Consider the following 22501-nt stretch of genomic DNA (forward strand, 5'->3'; position numbering starts at 1 on the left):
TATGATACTTCCCCTTTAAGTTTAATAACAATACCAGCTGACAGGTTTCCCTGTATGTTTACAGCATTATTTGAGAGAGATTTGTTTGTAGGCCTGTGTGATATTTGGCCAGATGAATCGATATTGAATCAGAATGAACTGAATCCCACACCCATCCCATCCCATCCATAACTCTCACTCCAAGCTAAACTCAAAAGCTGGCAGCCCTGGTATGCGGCCAACAAATGTGACCTCTGGAGGACGCAGTCTTCGAAATGAGACATGAATAACAATAGTTCTGTAATGGGCAGATTCTCTGTGGCAGAATGAAGGATTGTTTTGAGTCTCCGTCTCCTGTCTGTCTCTCACACACACTATTGAGAGATTCCTCGTCTCTTTATGTCCCGCTACAATAGCTCTTTGTTAGATACATGGAAAGGAATCCCTTTCTCTCTCCCTCTTTTTTTTTTTTTTTTATCAAATCCATCTTGTTCAGTCTCAAGATCTCAAAGTGAAAAATGACCGACACATAACAAGTTTGACCACATGTGATTGTGTCTGTGATTTTTCCAGCAGGCTTCACTGATCTGTGAGACCCTGAGAACACCGATGGCCTCGTATCTGTCTTTTGTTTGTCCTCTGAACGCTGCCGTACTGCTGTCGTCACAGGAAAACTCCCACCAGCAGATGTTTTACGGTGTCGTCCTGAAAATGACCGAACACATACATACACGAGCTCTGATGCGCGAGTAATCGCATTCATGCTCTAGAGAGAGACCCGTCTCACCTCAAAAATCACTTTCTTCCTCAGTGTTTCTGTCTTGTTTTCCAGCACAAATATCTAAACATTCTTAAATCAAGATGCATTTACTGGAGAAGCAAAGTGACTGAAGATATTAAGATTTGTTTTCTGAGAAATTGATCAAAATGAAGTGAGTTTGTGCTTAAAATGAGAATAATGTCTGCCAATGGCGTCAGAAAAATAATCTTAATTCAAAGGGAAAGAATGTTTATTTTTTCTGACCCCATTTGGCAGATATTTTTTTTTAATTTCTCAGAAAACAAAGACTTAATATTTTATGTAATTTTCCATCTCAAGTAGATATTTGTACTGGAAATCAAGGCAAAAATGATTTTTTTGTTTGCTTCTTTCTTAATTTCAGCTGTTTTTATTTGTTGTACTATTGCTATTTTACTCTTTGTTGTTCTAATATTATTTGTACTCTATTTGAACTCTTATGTGCAGATTAGCACATAAAAAATGTGAATCTGTTTTCTATTAAGTGTTCTATCAGATATTTGTCATGCTTTTCCATCTTTGTTATGAATATCTGTCAGACAAACTGACTCCGTTACATGAATTAGCAGCTCATATCAGCTTATTCTCGCTCTCTGTGGGGGGTATTTCATAATAATCGCACCACAATCATATAATTATCACGTCCATCACGAGGTGAGGAAACAAACAGATGTTGCGTAATAACAGCTCAGAGTGCTGATCTCAGATCAGACGCATTTGAAATGTCTGACACTCAGTTCAGCTCATGCAGACTTGAGCAATGAGTTGAATTAGGAGATTTAGATGAGAGAAACATCCAAAATGTGAAACAGTCACAAATCAATCAAGGCTTTGGGGCAAAATGCCATCTAAAGGTAACAAATATGCCCTAGATATTTAGGATTTATGTGTGCAAAAAATACCCATAAGTGAGTTGACATTTCTAATCCAACATTTGACATTTTTTTACACTCTAGTATTGGTTTAGACACCATATTGACAGGTGTCATTGCGTGCGCGCCCTGCAGGCGGCGCTGTGTGAGACGCGCTTCAGTCAGCCAGCGTCACCCAGCGCGCGCACCTACAGATGAACTTCAGCGATGCTCCTGACTGGACTCACTCGGTGCTTCTGAAAGTGCGCAGATTTCTGAGAAAGTTCTTTTAAGCGGCATCTTTTGTATCAGAGCGAACTTTGAATAGGTTTTACGACGCGCCGTGATGATGATAATGATGGGAGCTCGTGTTTGTGCGGTGTTTGTGCTTGTAATGTGTGTGTCCGGAGTGTGTGAGGCGGGATGCGCGGACAGACCGACACCGAGATGCTGCCCGGGACGGAATAACGAGTGCGTGGAGAGGAGCGCGAGGAGAACCGTGTGTTACTGCGACACGTACTGCAGGAGGAGCGGCGACTGCTGCGACGATTACCAAAACGTGTGCCACATATCAGGTGAGTCCGTTAAACAGCGTCGACGCTGATATAATGAGCCGTTAACCTGTTGCGGCTTCACGTGACCTCACGCCGCTGTAATTGAAGTGCGTGAATTATAATTTTTAATAAAATATTTTTTTTTTTTTAAACTCCTAACCATTCGACTTAAAATATTTACTTGAAATACCCCCTGAAGATTTTAAGTTAATATTTTAATAATTTAACGACGCTTTCGCGTCCGTTAATCGTCACGTGATCTATTTTTAAAGTGTTTTTATTAACAAATATTTACTTAAATTTTACATTTTTTTTATTGAATTAATTAGCTTTTTATCACGTTTTTGGAAACCCTGCTGTGGAACAAAAAAAAAAAATGAAGCTGAAGAATATATAAAAGAATCATAACACTCGTCAATTCTCACTTTTATTATGATTTTCAGTGGGTCAGTTTCTCACACAAAGCATCATATGACTTGAGAAGATTGGGAATAAAGTGCACAAGTCACGTGATCAGGTGTTGGTTACTATTCACTTTTGCTGTGTAAAAAAAAAAACTCTGCTATAAACATCTCCTTTTGCATCCTACAGGACTAAAAACACGTTTTAAACAATATGATGGTGAATAAATTATCTAATTGAATTATCTAACAGCATCTCAGTCCAAATGTAGGAATTAATCAAAAAATTTAAATACTGCATGTTCTCAAATTTGGCTTTGCGGCTCACAGAAACACTTGAGAGACAGAAGATTGTGGTTGATGAAGTATTGACAGAAATCAGCGGCTCGAAAACAGCTGGTCTTTCAGAGGAAATGATGTGACGTGATGAGTGAAGTATGTGTGTTGGTGAACCTGTGGGCCATCATTATCTGTCTGTCTCTCATCTGCTTCAGCAGAACTCAGAAACGGCTTCAAATACACCTTATGTATGTATATAAACAGTACATCCCATCAGCCTATGGCAGGAGCAGCATTCTGCTCTATATAAGGCAAAGCAATGTAAAGACGGCTTTCATCTCTCTGTTTTGACTTGAGGGAGGTCTTGAGTGGCTTCCAGGTTTGTTGGGCTTCTCAGGAGTTCAGAGTTGCTCAATCGTCTGTTTACGCTGTAAAACTGAGTCACTGAGACTTTAAAACATCTAAAAGCAGAGCATGACATCCGGCAGTATTTGAACCAAAAACACTTCGGTCACACTTATAAATGTCTGAGTGTTGTGGCATTAGATAAGAACACATCAAAGTGAGTTTTATTGAAAGGAAAGATACACAAACTGTTTAAAAGCAAAATATTTCACAAAAAGAAGTCGTGAAAATGCACTATCCAACCTTAAAGGGTTAGTTTACCCAAAAATGAAAATTCTGTCATTAATTACTCACCCTCGTGTCGTTTTACACCCGTAAGACCTTCGTTGATCTTCGGAACGCAAATTAAGATATTTTTGTTGAAATCCGATGGCTCAGTGAGGCCTCCATAGGGAGCAATGACATTTCCTCTCTCAAGATCCATAAAGGTACTAAAAACATATTTAAATCAGTTCATGTGAGTACAGTGGTTCAATATTAATATTATAAAGCGACGAGAATATTTTTGGTGCGCCAAAAAAAAACAAAATAACGACTTATTTAGTGATGGCCGATTTCAAAACACTGCTTCAGGAAGATTCGGAGCGTTATGAATCAGCGTGTCGAATCATGATTCGGATCGTGTGTCAAACCGCCAAACTGCTGAAATCACGTGACTTTGGCGCTCCGAACTGTGGATTCAACACGCTGATTCATAACGCTCCGAAGCTTCCTGAAGCAGTGTTTTGAAATCGGCCATCACTAAATAATTCGTTATTTTGGTTTTTTTGGGCGCACTAAAAATATTCTCGTCGCTTTATAATATTAATATTGAACCACTGTACTCACATGAACTGATTTAAATATGTTTTTAGTACCTTTATGGATCTTGAGAGAGGAAATGTCATTGCTCCCTATGTAGGCCTCACTGAGCCATCGGATTTAAACAAAAATATCTCAATTTGCGTTCCGAAGAGTAACAAAGGTCTTATGGGTGTGGAACGGCATGAGCAATAAATGACAGAATTTTCATTTTTGGGTGAACTAACCCTTTAAATGGTTGTGATTCATGAATGCTTTTTAATGAAGACAGTCTGCAGATTACTGCTGAAGTGAAACACTTCAAATATGAAAGTGAAAAGTTATAGAAGTTTAAGTTTAATGTAAAACAAATGTACGGCATTAATAATTTTTTTATTTGACCTAAAATATACATTTTGCAAATGTTTTACTCCTACTTTAATTCCTATAAAAACAAAGCCATATGTCTGACCAAGTTGTGTTTCAAATTTAAAGTTGATATCACACACATTTTTAGGTGACGTAATACCAAAAATAGCCATCGGGTGACACCCACATTCCATTGATTTTTTTTTTTTTTTTTAGGCAGCAGATACATGCTATTTACACTGTATAGTAATTAGATGCTATTTACACTAAGTAAAAATAGCATATTTTCTTAGCGATAGATGGTATTTACACTAAGTGACAATAGCAGCATTTTCTTATATATATGCTATTTACACTTGGTGAAAATAGCGATAGATTCTATTTACACCATGTAAAAATATCAGTTCTTTGCAATAGGAGTAAATAGTAATTAAATGCTCTCTATACTTTATATTGGCAGATACTATTTGCACCTCAGTATTTTTGTACATTAATAGGATGTAATAATATCATAGAGTGTAAATGATTATATTTATTAAAATTATTAAATTATTGGGAGAATAAAAACCCTCCCTACAGCTTCCTCTAACCCTACCCAGTAAACACTTAATATTATTAAACACTCGTTTGCAGTTTATTTACACTTTTAGAACATTATTTTCATTTATATTGAAAATAAATGCGAGTTTGGCGAAAGGTGGATTTGAACCCGTGTCGCACCACTGAAGATCTTGAATTCTGTGCGTCTTTTTTAAAACTTGAGTGGCTCAACCAGACATTGGTGGGCGGAGCTAGTGTAAATAGCATTTGCCAACAAGGGACGCTATTTGCGCTTAGTGTAAATAGACACCCAATTTTTTATGCTTTCTCCTGTAACAAATTAAGAAATTTCTGCCACAATATTACTTCTATCACAAAACAGTTGCCAAATATGGAACCTTGAGTCTCAGACCTTTCCAACGATATGCGTTTTGTCAAGATTAGAAAATGTTTTAATTAAAAAAATTTGAAAACAGTACACCGTCCACTAGGAGGAGGAGCTCGCTTAAAGGTTTTAAACCTCTGGTGCTGTTTGGCCATTTTTGACCGAAAAAAAAAATGTACGTTATGGTCACACTTGTATTGTTCGTGGTCAAAAATGACCACTTTGGAAAAGAATGGGAAGCGAATTTCATCTAGTGGAAACGTTTGGTACTGCGCCCAAACAAAATCTTACTGAAAACTCATTTTTTGAGAGATCAATCTCAAATTTGGAACACAATTGTTTTAGATGTCTTTGATTTTCTTACAGTAAAACGTGTTTTGGAAAATATATATTTCATATAAAGTATTTTTAAATACTAATTTAAAAATAGTATTTTTAGTCATTTTTTCCATAATAATAAACTTAAACTTCTGTAACTGTCAGCGCATTTTTCACTTCAGCAATAATCTGCCAAATATCTTCTTTAAAAAGAGACCAAACTGAATTTACGACTGTTTAAGTTGGAAATTTCATTTTCAGGTCTATGCTCAAAACGTGATTAGCAGGTAATAAATGGATCATAACTATTCCATAAATATAATTTAGTACCATAAAATCCCCTAAAAATACAAAATATTAAATAAGAAACATTTTTGAACTAATATAGTACATTTATTTCATTTTTTTGTTGTTTTTGACCACCACGTGAAGAGCATCAGAGGGTTAAAGTACCATGCTGAAGTTTTTCACAGTATGAATTTTGAATTTTTAAGCTTTTAAATAATACCTAATTTATGATGATTACTAAAATATGTGATAGGAAAAAAGGCGATAAAAAAGAGCTTTAAGGGGTTAAAACTTTTAGTCTCTCCATCCCTTGTTTCGTTTCAGAAAGCTCAAATAAAGTCAACAGTTCTTCAAAGTTCACTCATCTATTCTTCAGATTCTCTGTCCAAACCGGACGTTGTTGGCAGGTGTGCTGTTGTCTTTGTGATCAGTCATATGCATCGTCGCTGTGCAGATTGTTTTTATTATGAGTAATTTTGGACTGAAGGGATTCGGTTGGTTTTTTGATTTGTTCCCGTCTCCAAATAACAGCTTGATCTGATTCATTCAGACACATACACTCCCTTACTCATGATTACTGCCATATGTGTGTGTGTTTCAGCAGTAGACTTGATATATATATAGCTGAGGAAAACAAATATGCAAAATATTTTCTAAAAGAAAAACAGCTCTGTGAACCCTTAAGCAGATTTATATGCGTGTTCGGGTGTGTATAGCGCTGGGTGACATTGCTGAACAATCATAGCTTAGTATTTTTCAGGGTTTTTTTAATAAATCTAAATATTTATTTGCTCAGAAATAGCTAATTTTAATTGGTGGTTAACTTATATCAATCAACCGCACAGCCATTGATGCCAAGATTATTCAAAATCTGTTATGTAAGAATTAAAACAGTTAAGTCTCATTAAAAATAATCAAGGAATGAACAAAAGGACCAATATAACAATGGGAACCAATGTAATAATACAACAATACATAGTTAAAAAAGAAGAAGCAATTGTATATTTTTACTAAAATATATTATGTTACATTATAAACTATGTGTGTGTTTGAAAATACAGCAGTGTGTTTTTCATAAAGAAGGACGTCACATCAGCCACATGGAGCAAAGAAACACAGTTTTGAAACGGCAAAAATATAGAGGAAAAACAGGAATAGAGGTAGAAAGAAACCCATTTCTGCCCCTTTCTCTTTCCTGTATCCTGGAGCAGGTTTTATTTAATTAGCTGCTCTTGATGTTTCCAGTAATTGTTCCCAGTCTTGGCTGTTATCTGACTTCAGATTATGTTGTTCAAGGCTGTGGGTCATTTATGGTTACACTCTGAACCACAAATGAACTATAATACTAAAGCACAATGACTGTGTTCTGGAGGGATTAATTTTAGACAGGACTGGGTCACATTATATATTGTCTGACGGTAGAAATGTTTTAACCGCTAGAGAGCTGTGCCGTTTATAATGTGAAGCATTGATGTCAGACTTATCACGCATTTGCTATGAATAATATAAACTGTTACTTGAGTCCATCAAAAGCAAGAAACGCAAGGAAACAGTGAAATGAGGTGAAGTACCTGTGCCATTTTTAAGTATTTTATTGGATTATACAAAAATATATTAAACGTATTTGGGTTAAATGTCTAAAATTACAATTTGTTCAACCTCCCTTTACCAAGATAACAGCTCTGAATCTTCTTCTATAATGCATAAGGTTGATGAACACGTAGCAACACCATTCCTCCATACAGAATCTCTCCAGATCCTTCAGATTCAGAGACTCTTTTCTCCAGCTCATCCCACAGGTTTTTCCTGGGGTTTGTGTCAGGGTCTGCTATGTCCATTGATCTGTGAACTATTCTGTTGTTTATTTTGAGATGTGCTTTGGATCATTGCCATGCTGGAAGATCCAACCATGGCCCAGTTTAAGCTTCCTGACAGGGTTAGTCAGGTGTTGATTTAATATCTGCTGGTACTTGATGGAGTTTATAATACCGTGTCCGTGTATCCTAACAAGTTGTCCAGGGTCTTTAGAAGAAATTTAGCCCCACGGCATTAAAAATCCACCACCATACTTCACAGTGGGGATGAGGTACTTTTCTACATGGTTCTGTCTACTATGCCAAACCTACCTCTGATGTTTTTCCAAAAAGCTTATTTTTGGTCTCATCTAACCTTTAAACCCAGTCCCACTGAAAGTTCTAGTAACGTCTGGCAAACTGTAGGTGCGTGAGATGCTGTTTGGTGTCTTTTTTATTGCAACCTTCCCAAACAGGTTGTGGTTATATGTGGTGAGGTCTGATTATATTTTTAGAGACTTTCTGACCCCAAGACCCAACAACCATCTGCAGTTCTCCAACTTTGATCCTTATAGTTTGTTTGGCGACTCAAAACATCCTCCTCAGTGTATGTGGGGCCAATATAGACACATGTCCTCTTCCAGGTAGATTGTCACCATCTCCAGTTGATTTAAACTTCTTAATTATTGCTCAGATTGTGGAAATGAGTATTAAACAATTAAACTATCTTATAGCGCTTTTCCACTGCATGGTGCGGCTCACTTTTGTTTTTGTCACTTTTTTAAAGGACTTGCTTTAAACGACCGTCGCACACAACTTGAAACTAGAAATGGCTGAATCGTGGTCTGTACACAAGGTGGCGGTGCAACTATAGCGATCAGTCTATAATCCCACCCACTTTGAAGCAGTACTAAACTGCAGTGGAAAAGCAAACCGAGCAAATGTAAAGAGAGCCGAGTCGTACCATGCAGTGGAAAAGCGCCTTTATAGCCATTTCATGATTAGTGCAGCTTAGCAGCTTTTTGTCACATATGATTACTGTATTCTCAGGTCTTTCCCATAGTAATGGATGACTAATTTAGAGCCCAGTGAAACAGGAAGTCATGCCTTATCAATTAAAGGTGCAGTAAGCGATTTCTGAGAAACGCTGTTGATATTTGAAATCACCAAAACAAACACGCCCCTACCTAAAAGGATCACACCCATCTTAATAGCTCCGTCCCCATGCTATGCACCACAGGCACCTCCCCCCCTCATGAGTGTATACGCCCCTTACTGCTGATTGGCTACAAGTGTATATTGGTGCTCGGTGCGATCCACTTTTAACAGAGTTTCTCAGAAATCACTTACTGCACCTTTAAAGGATTAGTTCACTTTCATATAAAATTTTCCTGATAATTTACTCACCCCCATGTCATCCAAGATGTCCATGTCTTTCTTTCTTCATTCGAAAAGAAATTAAGGTTTTTGATGAAAACATTCCAGGATTATTCTCCTTATAATGGACTTCAATGGCCTTCAAACGGTTGAAGGTCAAAATTATAGTTTCAGTGCAGCTTCAAAGGGCTTTAAACGATACCAGACGAGGAATAAGGGTCTTATCTAGCGAAACGATCGGTCATTTTCGAATAAAATGTATATGTAGTCACCTTCCAAGTGCTTCCACCAAAACCGTGCTTTCGTATTCTTCAAAAAGCTTAAGCTGTATGTCCTACGCCTTCCCTATTCAACTTACTGAAAAAATGTAACTGCCGCTGCGTTCGTTCTGTAAGTTTAATAGGGAAGGCGTAGGACATACAGCTTAAGCTTTTTGAAGAATACGAAAGCACGGTTTTGGCGGAAGCACTTGGAAGGCGATCATTTGTTTATATATAGTATATACCTTTACATTTTTTCCGAAAATGACCGATCATTTCTCTAGATAAGACCCTTATTCTTCGTCTGGTATCGTTTAAAGCCCTTTGAAGCTGCACTGAAACTGTAATTTTGACCTTCAACCATTTGGAGACCATTGAAGTCCATTATAAGGAGAATAATCCTGGAATGTTTTCATCAAAAACCTTAATTTCTTTTCGACTGAAGAAAGAAAGACATTGACATCTTGGATGACATGGGGGTGAGTAAATTATCAGGAAATTTTTATATGAAAGTGAACTAATCCTTTAAGTGTTCCTGATCACTAAAGTGAACTTAAAAACATAATATATCATACACATGGGGATATACTTCAGTTAGATTTTTTTACTCATTAGAATTTGCAGGGGTGCAAATAATTGTGGAAAACATTTTTCAGAAAAAAAAATTGTTTTAGAATTTTTTAATTAAAGGTTAGATTTATGTGAATATTTTGAATGAAAGATCAAGATGAGAAATTGCAAATCATTATGGATAAAACCATTATTTTAAAAGGTTCCTTTATATACAATTTTGGCCATACTATATTCAAGCCTCGTCTTTACAATGCATTCAAGCATTTCTGCCAAAACCCCAGTCGTCTATCAAAAAAAGAGGGTTGTTGATGTTAAACGTGATTAATTAATTAATTAATGCATGACATGATTAATTATTCCATTAATGCAGCTAATGGAGGTGAGCAGATATGCCTGAAGTACAACTGAATGTAAATTATGCCTGAGGATATTCCATAACACAGAAGATTCGAACAAAGTCAAAACAAGTGACAAGTAACAAAACACTCAATTATGTCCCAATTAGACTTATTGGATGCACAATTAAGCAACATGTTGCAAAAAGCTGTGGAAAAGTTTGTTTACTAAACATTTTTTATTATTATAGTACTATTATAGCAATAATCCATGGGAGGCTGTGAGTTACGGTTATTTTAACATGTTTAAGAGGTTTTTAGGCAGTCTGCTTCACATCATACACCTTAAGGAACGTTTAGTCTGCAAGAAGTGTTATTAAGGTTTCACGGTCTGTTTTGAACACTGATTTTACTCTGATGGCTGGTGAAAGATGTCGTTTCTACAACTCTGTCTTTGCTGTGAGGTTAGTGTGTTGACGTGAGTCTGTTTGATGTGTCTCAGGACAGAGTTTTCTGTCTCTGTGACAGATTCCTGAAACTGGAGGAATGCTGAGGAATATCTACCGTGGGTTTGGTGGCCCTCAAAAACACCCGAATAAGAGCGTGTGTGAACAGTAAACAGGAAAACGCTGGTGCACATGTTGTGTGTTACCTGACTGAGTCAGCTGTATGGCTGCTCCTTTTCACTTTTTATTTCATGAGCATGTCATCTTGAGGAAAAACACATGCTCCTTCTCTGGCTCCTCTCTGTCCTCCCACATCATCTCCTGACGAGTCTACCGTTAATTAAGACTCAGCAGAGATGCTCCATCTGTGAATAAATGTAGGTGTGTTGCTTTGGCTCGAATCAACGAATCAAATTGTGCAATTGCAGACTTCTACTGTGCTGTTTTTCACTGACAGATTTTTGTGTGGCAATCAAATATTTGAGAGATTTAGGTATTATTTTCCTCCACATTTTGGGCAGGAATGGGGATTCATTCATGATTCTTTTAGTTCATTAATGATTCTTTTAGTGCTTGATTCTTTTAGACTGATTAAAAAGAACCACAGAATCATTTGTTCAGGAATCACTTAGATCTAATTGATCTGTAACACTTTACAATGAGGTCTCATTGGTGACCCCAGAGAGTGTTAGCGAGATTAAAACGTGTCAGGCCCTTGGGACCACCAGTGACGGTCCAAGCGAGGGGAGGATTCTGGGAACAAGGCACGAGGCATATCTGCAGAAGTAATGCAGGGGAATGTGGGGAATTTGACAGGGCCTTTGTGTGGAGGTGTGTGTTTGTGAGTGTGTTTGTGTTCATTGTGTCACTCTGGTGTGGAAGAACAGAAGAATGAGAACGATCCATGAGGTCAGAACGACATGAAAGAAATAAAGCAGTGATTCCCAACAAGGGATACGTGAATGTTCATGTATCAGCATGATTTTGGCAGGACTTTTGCTGTCAAACCTGTAACGCTTACAGATAGATTTACTTTCCATTGTAAAGTAATCAAATTGTCAAGCGAATCATCACAATAATGGACACTTTAATGACTATAAAACAGGTTGGGAGCACTAAAATAACAGATCCATATAATCAACATAATTATACAGTGAATTTTGCTGAACATAAAAGAAGAAATTTGGAAGAATGTTAGTAACCAAACAGTTCGGTTTCATTGACAAAAGATAAAATGGTCTTTAAATCTAGATAAAATGGTTCTTTAAATCCATTTATATACTTATAACAGTAGTGCAAAACCCAGAATTTACTGCTCTGAGAGTCAAACAAGCCTGTAAACAGCAATAAAAACCAGATTTACAGGATTTTTAAAGTATCTTAACAAGTAGAGCGCACATCAGTCCAGATCAAACAATTTCATTGGTTTATTATCATTGAGTTTTTGATTTTATTTGCTCTTTGAGTATGTACTGATGAGTATTTTAATATTTTAAAATGCAGTATTTTGTACATCAGTACTTTCAATGTGGTTTACAGCTGCAGTCTACATGTGCTCCACGTGTGTGAGAACGGTGCGTGCTGTACATGCATGTGAGTGATGCTTGTACCTGATTGCATGTGTGCACGCCAGCTGTGTTCGTGTGGTTAGCATGTTCTGGTGGATAACGTGAGCACATGTTACAAATACAGAGTTAATCCTAAAGACTCATTAAAATCTCAAATTCTGTGCATTTTATCACACTGCTTTTTGGAAACATACAATATCCAGTGTTGAATGCATTATGCAATTATTCAGTCTAATCACACCACTCCATTAGCGTCTTGTTTTAGCTGGATTAATGGTAAATTTCACAAATAATTACAAAGAAATGGCAAGTAACACATTGAATTAAACATAAAAGTGACAGTATTTTCTTGCAAAACATACTCCAATAATCTGTTTTATACACAACTTGGGGAAAAAAATCATTTTTTTATTAGCTTTATTACGCAAAACACAATCTTTCTGAATAAACAAACAAAACCAACACACTTATTTTGTGATATTTCCTTAGGGAGACTCGGTTATGGAGAGAAAACCAAGACATTTAACTTCTCCTAGTTGGTGAAAATGTGCTTTAAGAGCTTTAGTTTGGTTGAGATATATACAAACGCGATTCCAAAAAAGTTGGGACACTGTACAAATTGTGAATAAAAAAGGAATGCAATAATTTACAAATCTCATAAACTTATATTTTATTCACAATAGAATATAGATAACATATCAAATGTTGAAAGTGAGACATTTTGAAATGTCATGCCAAATATTGGCTCATTTTGGATTTCATGAGAGCTACACATTCCAAAAAAGTTGGGACAGGTAGCAATAAGAGGCCGGAAAAGTTAAACGTACATATAAGGAACAGCTGGAGGACCAATTTGCAACTTATTAGGTCAATTGGCAACATGATTGGGTATAAAAAGAGCCTCTCAGAGTGGCAGTGTCTCTCAGAAGTCAAGATGGGCAGAGGATCACCAATTCCCCCAATGCTGCGGCGAAAAATAGTGGAGCAATATCAAAGGAGTTTCTCAGAGAAAAATTGCAAAGAGTTTGAAGTTATCATCATCTACAGTGCATAATATCATCCAAAGATTCAGAGAATCTGGAACAATCTCTGTGCATAAGGGTCAAGGCCGGAAAACCATACTGGATGCCTGTGATCTTCGGGCCCTTAGACGGCACTGCATCACATACAGGAATGCTACTGTAATGGAAATCACAACATGGGCTCAGGAGTACTTCCAGAAAACATTGTCGGTGAACACAATCCACCGTGCCGTTGCCGGCTAAAACTCTATAGGTCAAAAAAGAAGCCATATCTAAACATGATCCAGAAGCGCAGGCGTTTTCTCTGGGCCAAGGCTCATTTAAAATGGACTGTGGCAAAGTGGAAAACTGTTTTGTGGTCAGACGAATCAAAATTTGAAGTTCTTTTTGGAAAACTGGGACGTCATGTCATCCGGACTAAAGAGGACAAGGACAACCCAAGTTGTTATCAGCGCTCAGTTCAGAAGCCTGCATCTCTGATGGTATGGGGTTGCATGAGTGTGTGTGGCATGGGCAGCTTACACATCTAGAAAAAAGGCACCATCAATGCTGAAAGGTATATCCAAGTTCTAGAACAACATATGCTCCCATCCAGACGTCGTCTCTTTCAGGGAAGACCTTGCATTTTCCAACATGACAATGCCAGACCACATACTGCATCAATTACAACATCATGGCTGCGTAGAAGGATCCGGGTACTGAAATGGCCAGCCTGCAGTCCAGATCTTTCACCCATAGAAAACATTTGCCGCATCATAAAGAGGAAGATGCGACAAAGAAGACCTAAGACAGTTGAGCAACTAGAAGCCTGTATTAGACAAGAATGGGACAACATTTCTGTTCCTAAACTTGAGCAACTTGTCTCCTCAGTCCCCAGACGTTTGCAGACTGTTATAAAAAGAAGAGGGGATGCCACACAGTGGTAAACATGGCCTTGTCCCAACTTTTTTGAGATGTGTTGATGCCATGAAATTTAAAATCAACTTGATACATTTTCTCAGTTTAAACATTTGATGTGTCATCTATGTTGTATTCTGAATAAAATATTGAAATTTGAAACTTCCACATCATTGCATTCCTTTTTTATTCACAATTTGTACAGTGTCCCAACTTTTTTGGAATCGGGTTTGTAGTAGCAATAATTAGTAAACCTAAAACCCAAATGTTTATTCCTTCTCCTCAATAGAGGACCACAAACACTGATGTACCACAGAAATCACTGTCTGAGTTTACTAACATTTTCAAACTTGTAACCATGTAAAACTGTCGGGGATCTTGTGTTCCTCTGAACCCCACATGAGAGAGCAGCTGTGTTTTTGAGATCTAGACTCAACGTCGCTTGCTTTCTTCTCTTGTTTGTGTGTAGTACGAGGTCGTGTATGTCGTCACTGCGCACAGCTGCTCACTCATGTACGGTTACAAACTCTTAACGTGAGCTCTTCACCTACACTTGGGGGAATTTTTTAAAATTAAGTTGCTGTAACTTAATTGCCTTTTCCTTGGAAATTGGGCAGTGGATTTCTAGTTCCCATCATGCTTTGCTTAGGACTGGATAAGGAGAATAGAGTGGTGCAGTGATGATGCATATTTGTGGGCCAACCCGGAAGTTATCATCACACTAGTTTTGTTTATGCTGCAAATTAAGTTCCTTTAACTCAATGTAGATTGTTGGTTAAGCAGTTGTCATAAAAAAAAATAAAAATTTGTTGATCCGAAACATTTGTTTTTATAGTGTACTTTATAGTGTACATTTATTGCATGTAAACAGTTTTTATGGTCGATTTAAAGAAAACATTTGCTCCTCTCTCTCCTTTTCCTCTCAGCAGCTATAGACTGTGAAGTCAGGCAGTGGGGTCCCTGGTCTCCCTGTTCGTCCGTCTGTGGGGCGGGGACTACAGAGCGAAGCCGACAGGTAGCCACGCCCCCACGCAACGGAGGCGCACCGTGTCCCGATCTCAAACAGCGCAGAGGGTGTCTTGCACACACTGAGGCCTGCAGTGCAGCTAAAGGTAATATACAGACTAGCTCTGTTAAACCCTAGTCTTGCTGTCTACTGCCTACATAGGCAGCACTCTTCTAAGGCAGCACACTAACTGCACTGGACCTTTTTAACATTTAAGGGGTTCTGAGAGGTGGATGTCTTCATAGTTGGGTAAACTTCTATAGTGGTAAACGGAAACTGCAACAAATATATTTTTGAATATATTTAAATATAAAAAGCAGAAATATACCATCTAACTTTGCATTGGGAGTGTGTATATAATCCCTTAAAATGCTATGTAGACAGCACACTAGTGTGTCAATGTGTGTGTGATCCAGGGTGAGATAAAGAGGGAATGAAAAATGTGTGTTTGTTTATAGATTTGGAGTCAATGTCAGTGCATGAGAATTTCCACATCGGTATTGCATTATATCAGTACTAAATCATTCCACCTTCAGAGGCTTGAAGAGATGCATTTTACTACCTCCATGTCTTTGAGCGCAGATGTGTGCTGCATTATTATTTCAGCTGAGATCTCATAGTAAGATGTTTGACCACAGACAAAAGTTGGCAAATATATATTTTTTTCCCTCAACATCATTATTTTAGATTTTCACCATTTTAATCACCTTTTTAGTGTCTTGACAAATGCATACAAATATCCCATAAATGTCTTTCAATCAATATACTGTAAGCTCATAAAAAAGGCATGTATAATACAAGAATGAGAAATATGGCTTTAGAAGTACACTGCCCGTGTGTCTCTGTGTGTGTTTTGTGCTCTGGTGCTGTGCTTCATCTCTGGAGGAGTTTAATTTGCTCTCTTTCGTTATCTTGATCTCTTCCTCCTCTTCAGAGGTGGCCAAAATCCTGCCTGACTCATTCAAGCGGAACTTTAAGGACCCTTGGAGACGGCCGCACATGCTTATGAAGGAGGAGAAGAAGAGGTGAGAGCGATGGAACATTGTAGAAAGCAGAACAAATGCAACTACAAACTGTTCTGAAAAAGAACAGAAATTAATAGATAATTCAAACACATTCCTATAACTGAAGGTTGCACAGAGAGTTTAAACATCAACAGTGTTGTCTAGACTTGCAATGACCTTCACATCAAGAACAAGACGAATGTGTAGCTGCTTGTTAGGATTATTGAAATGATCGTTAGTCATAGTTTCAGTCAGACTTGATATGTGGTGGATATCTGTGTTTTGACTGTCCAAGTATATAACAAAAATGTAAACTAATTACAGAAAGGTATCAAGATATTTGTGTTTATATATATGGGTCGATGTGTAATCCTTAAAGTCGCATGAAATTAAAATTCAACCTTTTAATCTTCTAAGTGCATGTATACGTTTCATTTAAAAACAAATGACTTTGGAATTTCTTCCAATGAAAACCAGCAAGTGCCACGCCCATATCTCATCATCCAATCAAAACTGATGCATAGAACAAGACCCTGTCCTACATTTTTATTCAGTAATTCGATAAACTGGGATGTACTTCACAATATGGAAGAAAAGATCTGTCACTACTTCTGTTTTATGGCGACTTCAAAAAGGGTTAGTTCACCCCAAAATGAAAATCCTCATTTTGTTCCAAGCCCATGTGATCTTAATTTTTCTGTTTAAGTTAATTAGCAGAGTACTGTACACAATGGAAATGAATGGACACTGGGTCCGTAAAGCTCCAAAAATGGCAAAAAAAAAAAAAAAGTACCTTAAAGGGTTCCTATAAAGTCCCTTTCACAAGATGTAATATAAGTCTCTGGTGTTCCCAGAATGTGTCTGTGAAGTTTCAGCTCAAAATACCCCACAGATCATTTATTATAGCTTGTCAAATTTGCTCCTATTTGGGTGTGAGCAAAAACACGCCGTTTTTGTGTGTGTCCCTTTAAATGCAAATGAGCTGCTGCTCCCAGCCCCCTTTCCAGAAGAGGGCGGAGCTTTAACAGCTCGCGCTTCGGTCGCTCAACAACAACAAAGCTGGAGAATCTCACGCAGACAAAATGAGGATTGTCAGTAACGGTGTTCAGCCTTACATTGTTCAAACCGGAGTCGACACTGATGGAGAGACTCAGGAAGAAGTTACAACTTTTAGAATGAAACTGGACGTTTCTGAATGGTTAGAGGATAAATTTATGTAGTTGCTGTGGAGTTGATTCAACTCATCGACTAGCATGTGCCATCATGTTAATCTTTTGTGCAAATCCAGCCCTCGTTTATGAAGCAGTCCGGCGTAAAATGACAGCATGGTGGCAACAACACTACTACAACAACTCTTCCTCTTTAAAGCAGCCCAACATGGCCTCACCCCCTTTGTTTGGTGTTCTTGGGGGCGGGGTTTATGTAAATTTTAGGGTTAGTGATGTCACCTACCCAGGAAGAAGGTCTTTGTAGTCCCTACCAGCCGTTTGTTGTAGTCCTTAAACAGCGATTTCTGTACAAGAAAATATCTCCCTTTGCATTGAACTTTGAGTGTCGTAACTTTGCAGATGTTGTTTATGCTCAAACAGCAATATTACACACTAACTAAAGTTAAAAAAGTGAAATCATTATCAGCCACCCCTTTTAAGTATAAAATATTCATACTAAAAGCCACAAAAACCTTTTTCACAGGTATTTTCAAAGTACATCATCCTAAATCCTCAACTTAATTTAGATGATTTATGAGCCCATCCTTAGGTCACTTTATATCCTTTGTTACATCCTTAGTAACACCTGACTGAGGACAGGAAATCAGATTAGTGCGCATGTGTGTGTGGGACATTAAGAGAATGAACACGACGTGATCAGTGTGCAGATAATGAGCTAAATAGGATGGCAGGAATCAAATAGCAGGTGCAGGTTCAAATGAACTGAGATTAAATGACTATCTGAGGTTCCTTCTAAGCAGCGCACACAGGAAATCCCAGAGCACACCCTTTCATTAATCACAGGTGTATAGTTTCAGCATGATGGATGTGTGTGTGCCTGAGAGAGAGAGCGCGAGAAAGAAGACCAGGACGACATGTAGACCACGGAGGAGGAAAGAACGCCACAAAGGCAACACATCAAACTAAATAAATCCAGCGTGGGAAGGCTGACCTTTAACCTTATACAGCCTGCGCTGACTGCAACACACATGCACACACAAAGGAATTATTATTGTGTATATAGACAATTCTAAAAAAGTGTTTAAGAATCATAGCGGAAATAAAAACACAATCTTTAATAATTTGTGGACATTGTATAGTACAGGATTCCCACATCTTCTGACCAGTGAATTTCCATGGCTTCTCCAGTTTAATGATTACTAGATAATGACGTTTATACATTGGAATTGTTTGATATTTTACAGCCAAGCATACCTAGAAATGTACACCAATTAGGCATAACATTATAACCACCTTCCTTATATTGTGTTGGTCCCCCTTTTGCTGCCAAAACAGCCCTGACCCATCGAGGGATGGACTCCACTAGACCCCTGAAGGTGTGCTGTGGTATCTGTAGATGTTAGCAGCAGATCCTTTAAGTCCTGTAAGTTGCGAGGTGGAGCCTCCATGGATCGGACTTGTTTGTTCAGCACATCCCACAGATGCTCGACTGGATTGAGATCTGGGGAATTTGGAGGCTAAGTCAACACCTCAAACTCGTTGTTGTGCTCCTCAAACCATTCCTGAACCATTTTTGCTTTGTGGCAGGAGCATTATCCTGCTGAAAGAGGCCACAGCCACCAGGGAATACCGTTTCCATGAAAGAGTGTACATGGTCTGCAACAATGCTTAGGTAGGTGGTACGTGTCAAAGTAACATCCACATGGATCTCAGGACCCAAGGTTTCCCAGCAGAACATTGACCAAAGCATCACACTGCCTCCGCCGGCTTGCCTTCTTCCCATAGTGCATCCTGGTGCCACATGTTCCCCAGGTACGCGACGCACACCATGTGATGTAAAAGAAAACGTGATTCCTCAGACCAGGCCACCTTCTTCCATTGCTCCGTGGTCCAGTTCTGATGCTCACGTGTCCACTGTCGGCTCTTTCGGTGGTGGACAGGGGTCAGCATGGTCACCCTGACTGGTCTGCGGCTATGCAGCTCCATACGCAACAAACTGTGATGCACTGTGTATTCTGACACCTTTCTATCAGAACCAGCATTAACTTCTTGAGCAATCTGAGCTACAGTAGCTCGTCTGTTGGATCGAACCACACAGGCCAGCCTTCAATGAGCCTTGACCGCCCATGACCCTGTCGCCGGTTCACCGCTGTTCCTTCCTTGGAGCACTTTTGATAGATACTGACCACTGCAGACCGGGAACACCCCACAAGAGCTGCAGTTTTGGAGATGCTCTGACCCAGTCGTCTAGCCATCACAATTTGGCTCTTGTCAAACTCACTCAAATCCTTACGCTTGCCCATTTTTCCTGCTTCTAACACATCAACTTTGAGGATAAAATGCTCACTTGCTGCCTAATATATCCACCCACTAACAGGTGCCGTGATGAAGAGATAATCTTGTTATTCACTTCACCTGTCAGTGCTCATAATGTCATGCCTGATCGGTGTATATCCACTGTAGACATTTTATTAATGCCGCAATTTTGGATGTCCCTGTTTTCAATGACCGGATTTGAATGACCGCATGAACCCTGATAGAAACTGGGGCTGTCAATCTCCAAAAAGGACAAAAACATATATCAATAAAAGTTGCTCATTCATATGCAAAGTGCAAACAATGTCTTAGCTCACATCATGAGTGTGGCAAGTTTGCCAGATTTCCAGTGAATAATTTAGTTTGCAAATTGTGTTATTTTGTCTAAATTTCCCCTCTCTCTCTCTGCTGCAGTTATTGCGTGCAGATGCGTGTGAAGCAGGCGAGCGCTGCATGTAAGGTGAGACCGTGGAGTGCTGGTTTGGTCCGTGAGCGCGCCGTATGTGTCGAGTGTCAGAGCGATGCCATGACGACCGATAACCGCTGCCGTGGAGACGGGCTGCAGAACATTAGGTACGCATTGCACACGCATGCATATGCAGACACGCTTAAAAAAACTGAGGTATTTAACATTAATGTCTTTTCCACTAGAACCTACTGGACTGCTGCATCAGCACCAGGTTGCTCTGGGTCGTGGGTTCGAGAGTCATTCACTGAGGACTGTCGGTGTCCGTCTTACTCCATGATTTTTGTCTAAACCAACACACCCTTTAAAGCTTATTTTGAGGGACATGTTATTCCAGAGCCTCCTACTTTTGAAGCCAAATTCTCTTCATCAAAAGTTAAGCAATGACGCCACAGCATTTCTGTGTATCTGTGCCTCCACCAAACCAGCACACAACCCTGTTTTTCTGAAGCTCTTCTATCTACCTCCAGAATTCACCTGCACCCGTTTCTGATGCCTTATATTATAGTTTTCTTTGTACTGTTTTTCTACTCCTGTCTGTCTTCTGATGTACTGTATTTATATACGTTTGAATGTATCTTCCATTTGTCAGTTTGTGTGTGTGTGTGTGTGTGTAATTTTGTGTTTTTTTTTGAATGCAAAACTTGTTTGTTAATACTCGTGTCACTAAAAGACAAGCTAATGTATATGAATGTTTCTATTTGGTAGTATTTCAGTTTCTCGAGATCTCTTCTTTGCTTTTTTCACGAGTTCTAGAAAAAGTGTCCTGATCTGTAGAATACTATGAAGGGCACTTTCACACTGTTAAACCAAAGTCGCTCTGACATCAGCGTTCAGTTTGTTTGCTGTATTTGAAACCGCACTTGATTCTTCTCGAAAATGTGTTTGCAATTGGTACAAAAGCCAAACCGGCCCAAATTGTGGTCATGAACCGCATCTGATGACTTACAATTTGCCCGTGACAGTATAAATTCGTTTCTCTTTGCTGCTTGTTTCTGCAAAAATTGTCTTTTCATAAAATCCCATTTATTTTATTAAAATAAATTTCCAGTTTATTTATTATTACAGCATTTCTGACTTTAATATATAGTGACTCTCATGCACACATATAACATCAGGACTGCGCCAAATAAACGCTTTCTAGATTGCAGTTTCATTGTATTTTTCACCTTTAAGTAATATTTTAACAGCTTGAGTTTTATTGATGCTCTTGTATGATTTTGTTATTTGCAATGTTACTCTTATTCCATCACACATTAAACAGTCATACGTCTCAGTTAATCTTCTTTCATTGCTTGCATTTTAGTTGTTGTTTTCCTGTGTCATAATTGACATATCGGTGTGACTCTCAGTTCACTAACCCAGTCATTGGCGTCACCGAGCCGTACTAGGCATTTAGCATGCATGTGCTCATTACAGATCAAAGGGCTTGTCTTGTGTTTACATACACCCATCTGCACACATACTATGCTCACTACATATATTTTATGGCATTTTTTGCATGCTTGCTCAGCAGAATGCTAAGTACAGCATACTTGAGATTCAGGTAATCATGTGTTTTCTCCCTAACACACTTTACGTTCAGTTTGTAGGATGGAATGTACCTGAATGATACCCAACACAGTTAGTCTAATCGGTACATTCTGCACTGCTGTACATACACGATTAAGGGCCAGATTTACTAAACAAAGCAAATTAGTGTGATAGCGCATTGATTTACTGACAACGCGCAAATTAAAGAACACAGACGCAGTTGGATTATTTCCATAATGACCAGCGCAATCTACCAAAAGCAGCACAAATTAGTGTCTGGTTTAAGACATGCTTTTTTGGGTGGTAAATAATGCCGCAAATACCAGTAAATTGACTAGCACAAACCTTAGTAAATCACCTTGCGATTGTAACAGACATAGGCTAGTAAGAGCTGTGTGTGTAAACCTCACTCGCCTGAACTCTAGTGACCTACGCTCGAGACTGAAGTCTTTAGCCTCCTTGCTAGAGTGCCCGACTCCCTTAGAGCGGGCAGTTCGAACAGGAGCGGTTACACGATATTCATTTAAATGCGTTCCTCCCATAAATTTTGTGTCTGAAAGGGAAACTCCTACAAATACATATGCAATAAGGTCAGCTGCAAAAATAACCCTGTTCATCGCTAATTTTTTCACTGCGTGTCTTTAGTAAATCCTGACAGTAGTTTTTTTAATGCCAAAAGAGGGTTTGCGTTGGCGCAAGCTGTTCGTAAATCTGGCCCTAAATTTGTTATACTTATTAAAACCCTGTAAAGCTTCTGCTTAAATGCTTTCAATTCATTTTGCATAAAC

The 22501-nt window shown here is 38.5% G+C and overlaps 1 protein-coding gene across 2 annotated transcripts; it reads left to right on the forward strand.

The window, feature by feature from the left end:
• Nucleotides 1-1792: 1792 nt before the first annotated feature.
• On the forward strand, nucleotides 1793-21456 carry si:dkey-178e17.3 (somatomedin-B and thrombospondin type-1 domain-containing protein). 2 transcript variants are annotated; one of them, XM_051904127.1, is made up of 5 exons: nucleotides 1793-2204; nucleotides 15146-15331; nucleotides 16160-16250; nucleotides 20129-20287; nucleotides 20366-21456. In XM_051904127.1, the coding sequence occupies exons 1-5, from the start codon at nucleotides 1976-1978 to the stop codon at nucleotides 20469-20471; spliced, it is 771 nt and encodes a 256-aa protein (XP_051760087.1). In that variant the 5' UTR covers nucleotides 1793-1975; the 3' UTR covers nucleotides 20472-21456. The 2 variants fall into 2 exon arrangements, with proteins under 2 accessions (XP_051760087.1, XP_051760088.1); XM_051904128.1 differs by having other exon boundaries at nucleotides 1799-2204; nucleotides 15149-15331.
• The last annotated feature ends 1045 nt before the right edge of the window (nucleotides 21457-22501 follow it).

Source organism: Ctenopharyngodon idella, chromosome 8 (genome assembly GCF_019924925.1).
Source record: "Ctenopharyngodon idella isolate HZGC_01 chromosome 8, HZGC01, whole genome shotgun sequence".
NCBI lineage: Eukaryota > Metazoa > Chordata > Actinopteri > Cypriniformes > Xenocyprididae > Ctenopharyngodon > Ctenopharyngodon idella.

Coding starts and splice junctions, on each gene's coding strand:
- si:dkey-178e17.3 (XM_051904127.1), top strand. CDS start 1,976: ATGATGATAATGATGGGAGCTCGTGTTTGTGCGGTGTTTGTGCTTGTA. Junction 15,332..16,159: donor GGCCTGCAGTGCAGCTAAAG/GTAATATACAGA, acceptor CCTCCTCTTCAG/AGGTGGCCAAAATCCTGCCT. Junction 16,251..20,128: donor ATGAAGGAGGAGAAGAAGAG/GTGAGAGCGATG, acceptor TCTCTGCTGCAG/TTATTGCGTGCAGATGCGTG.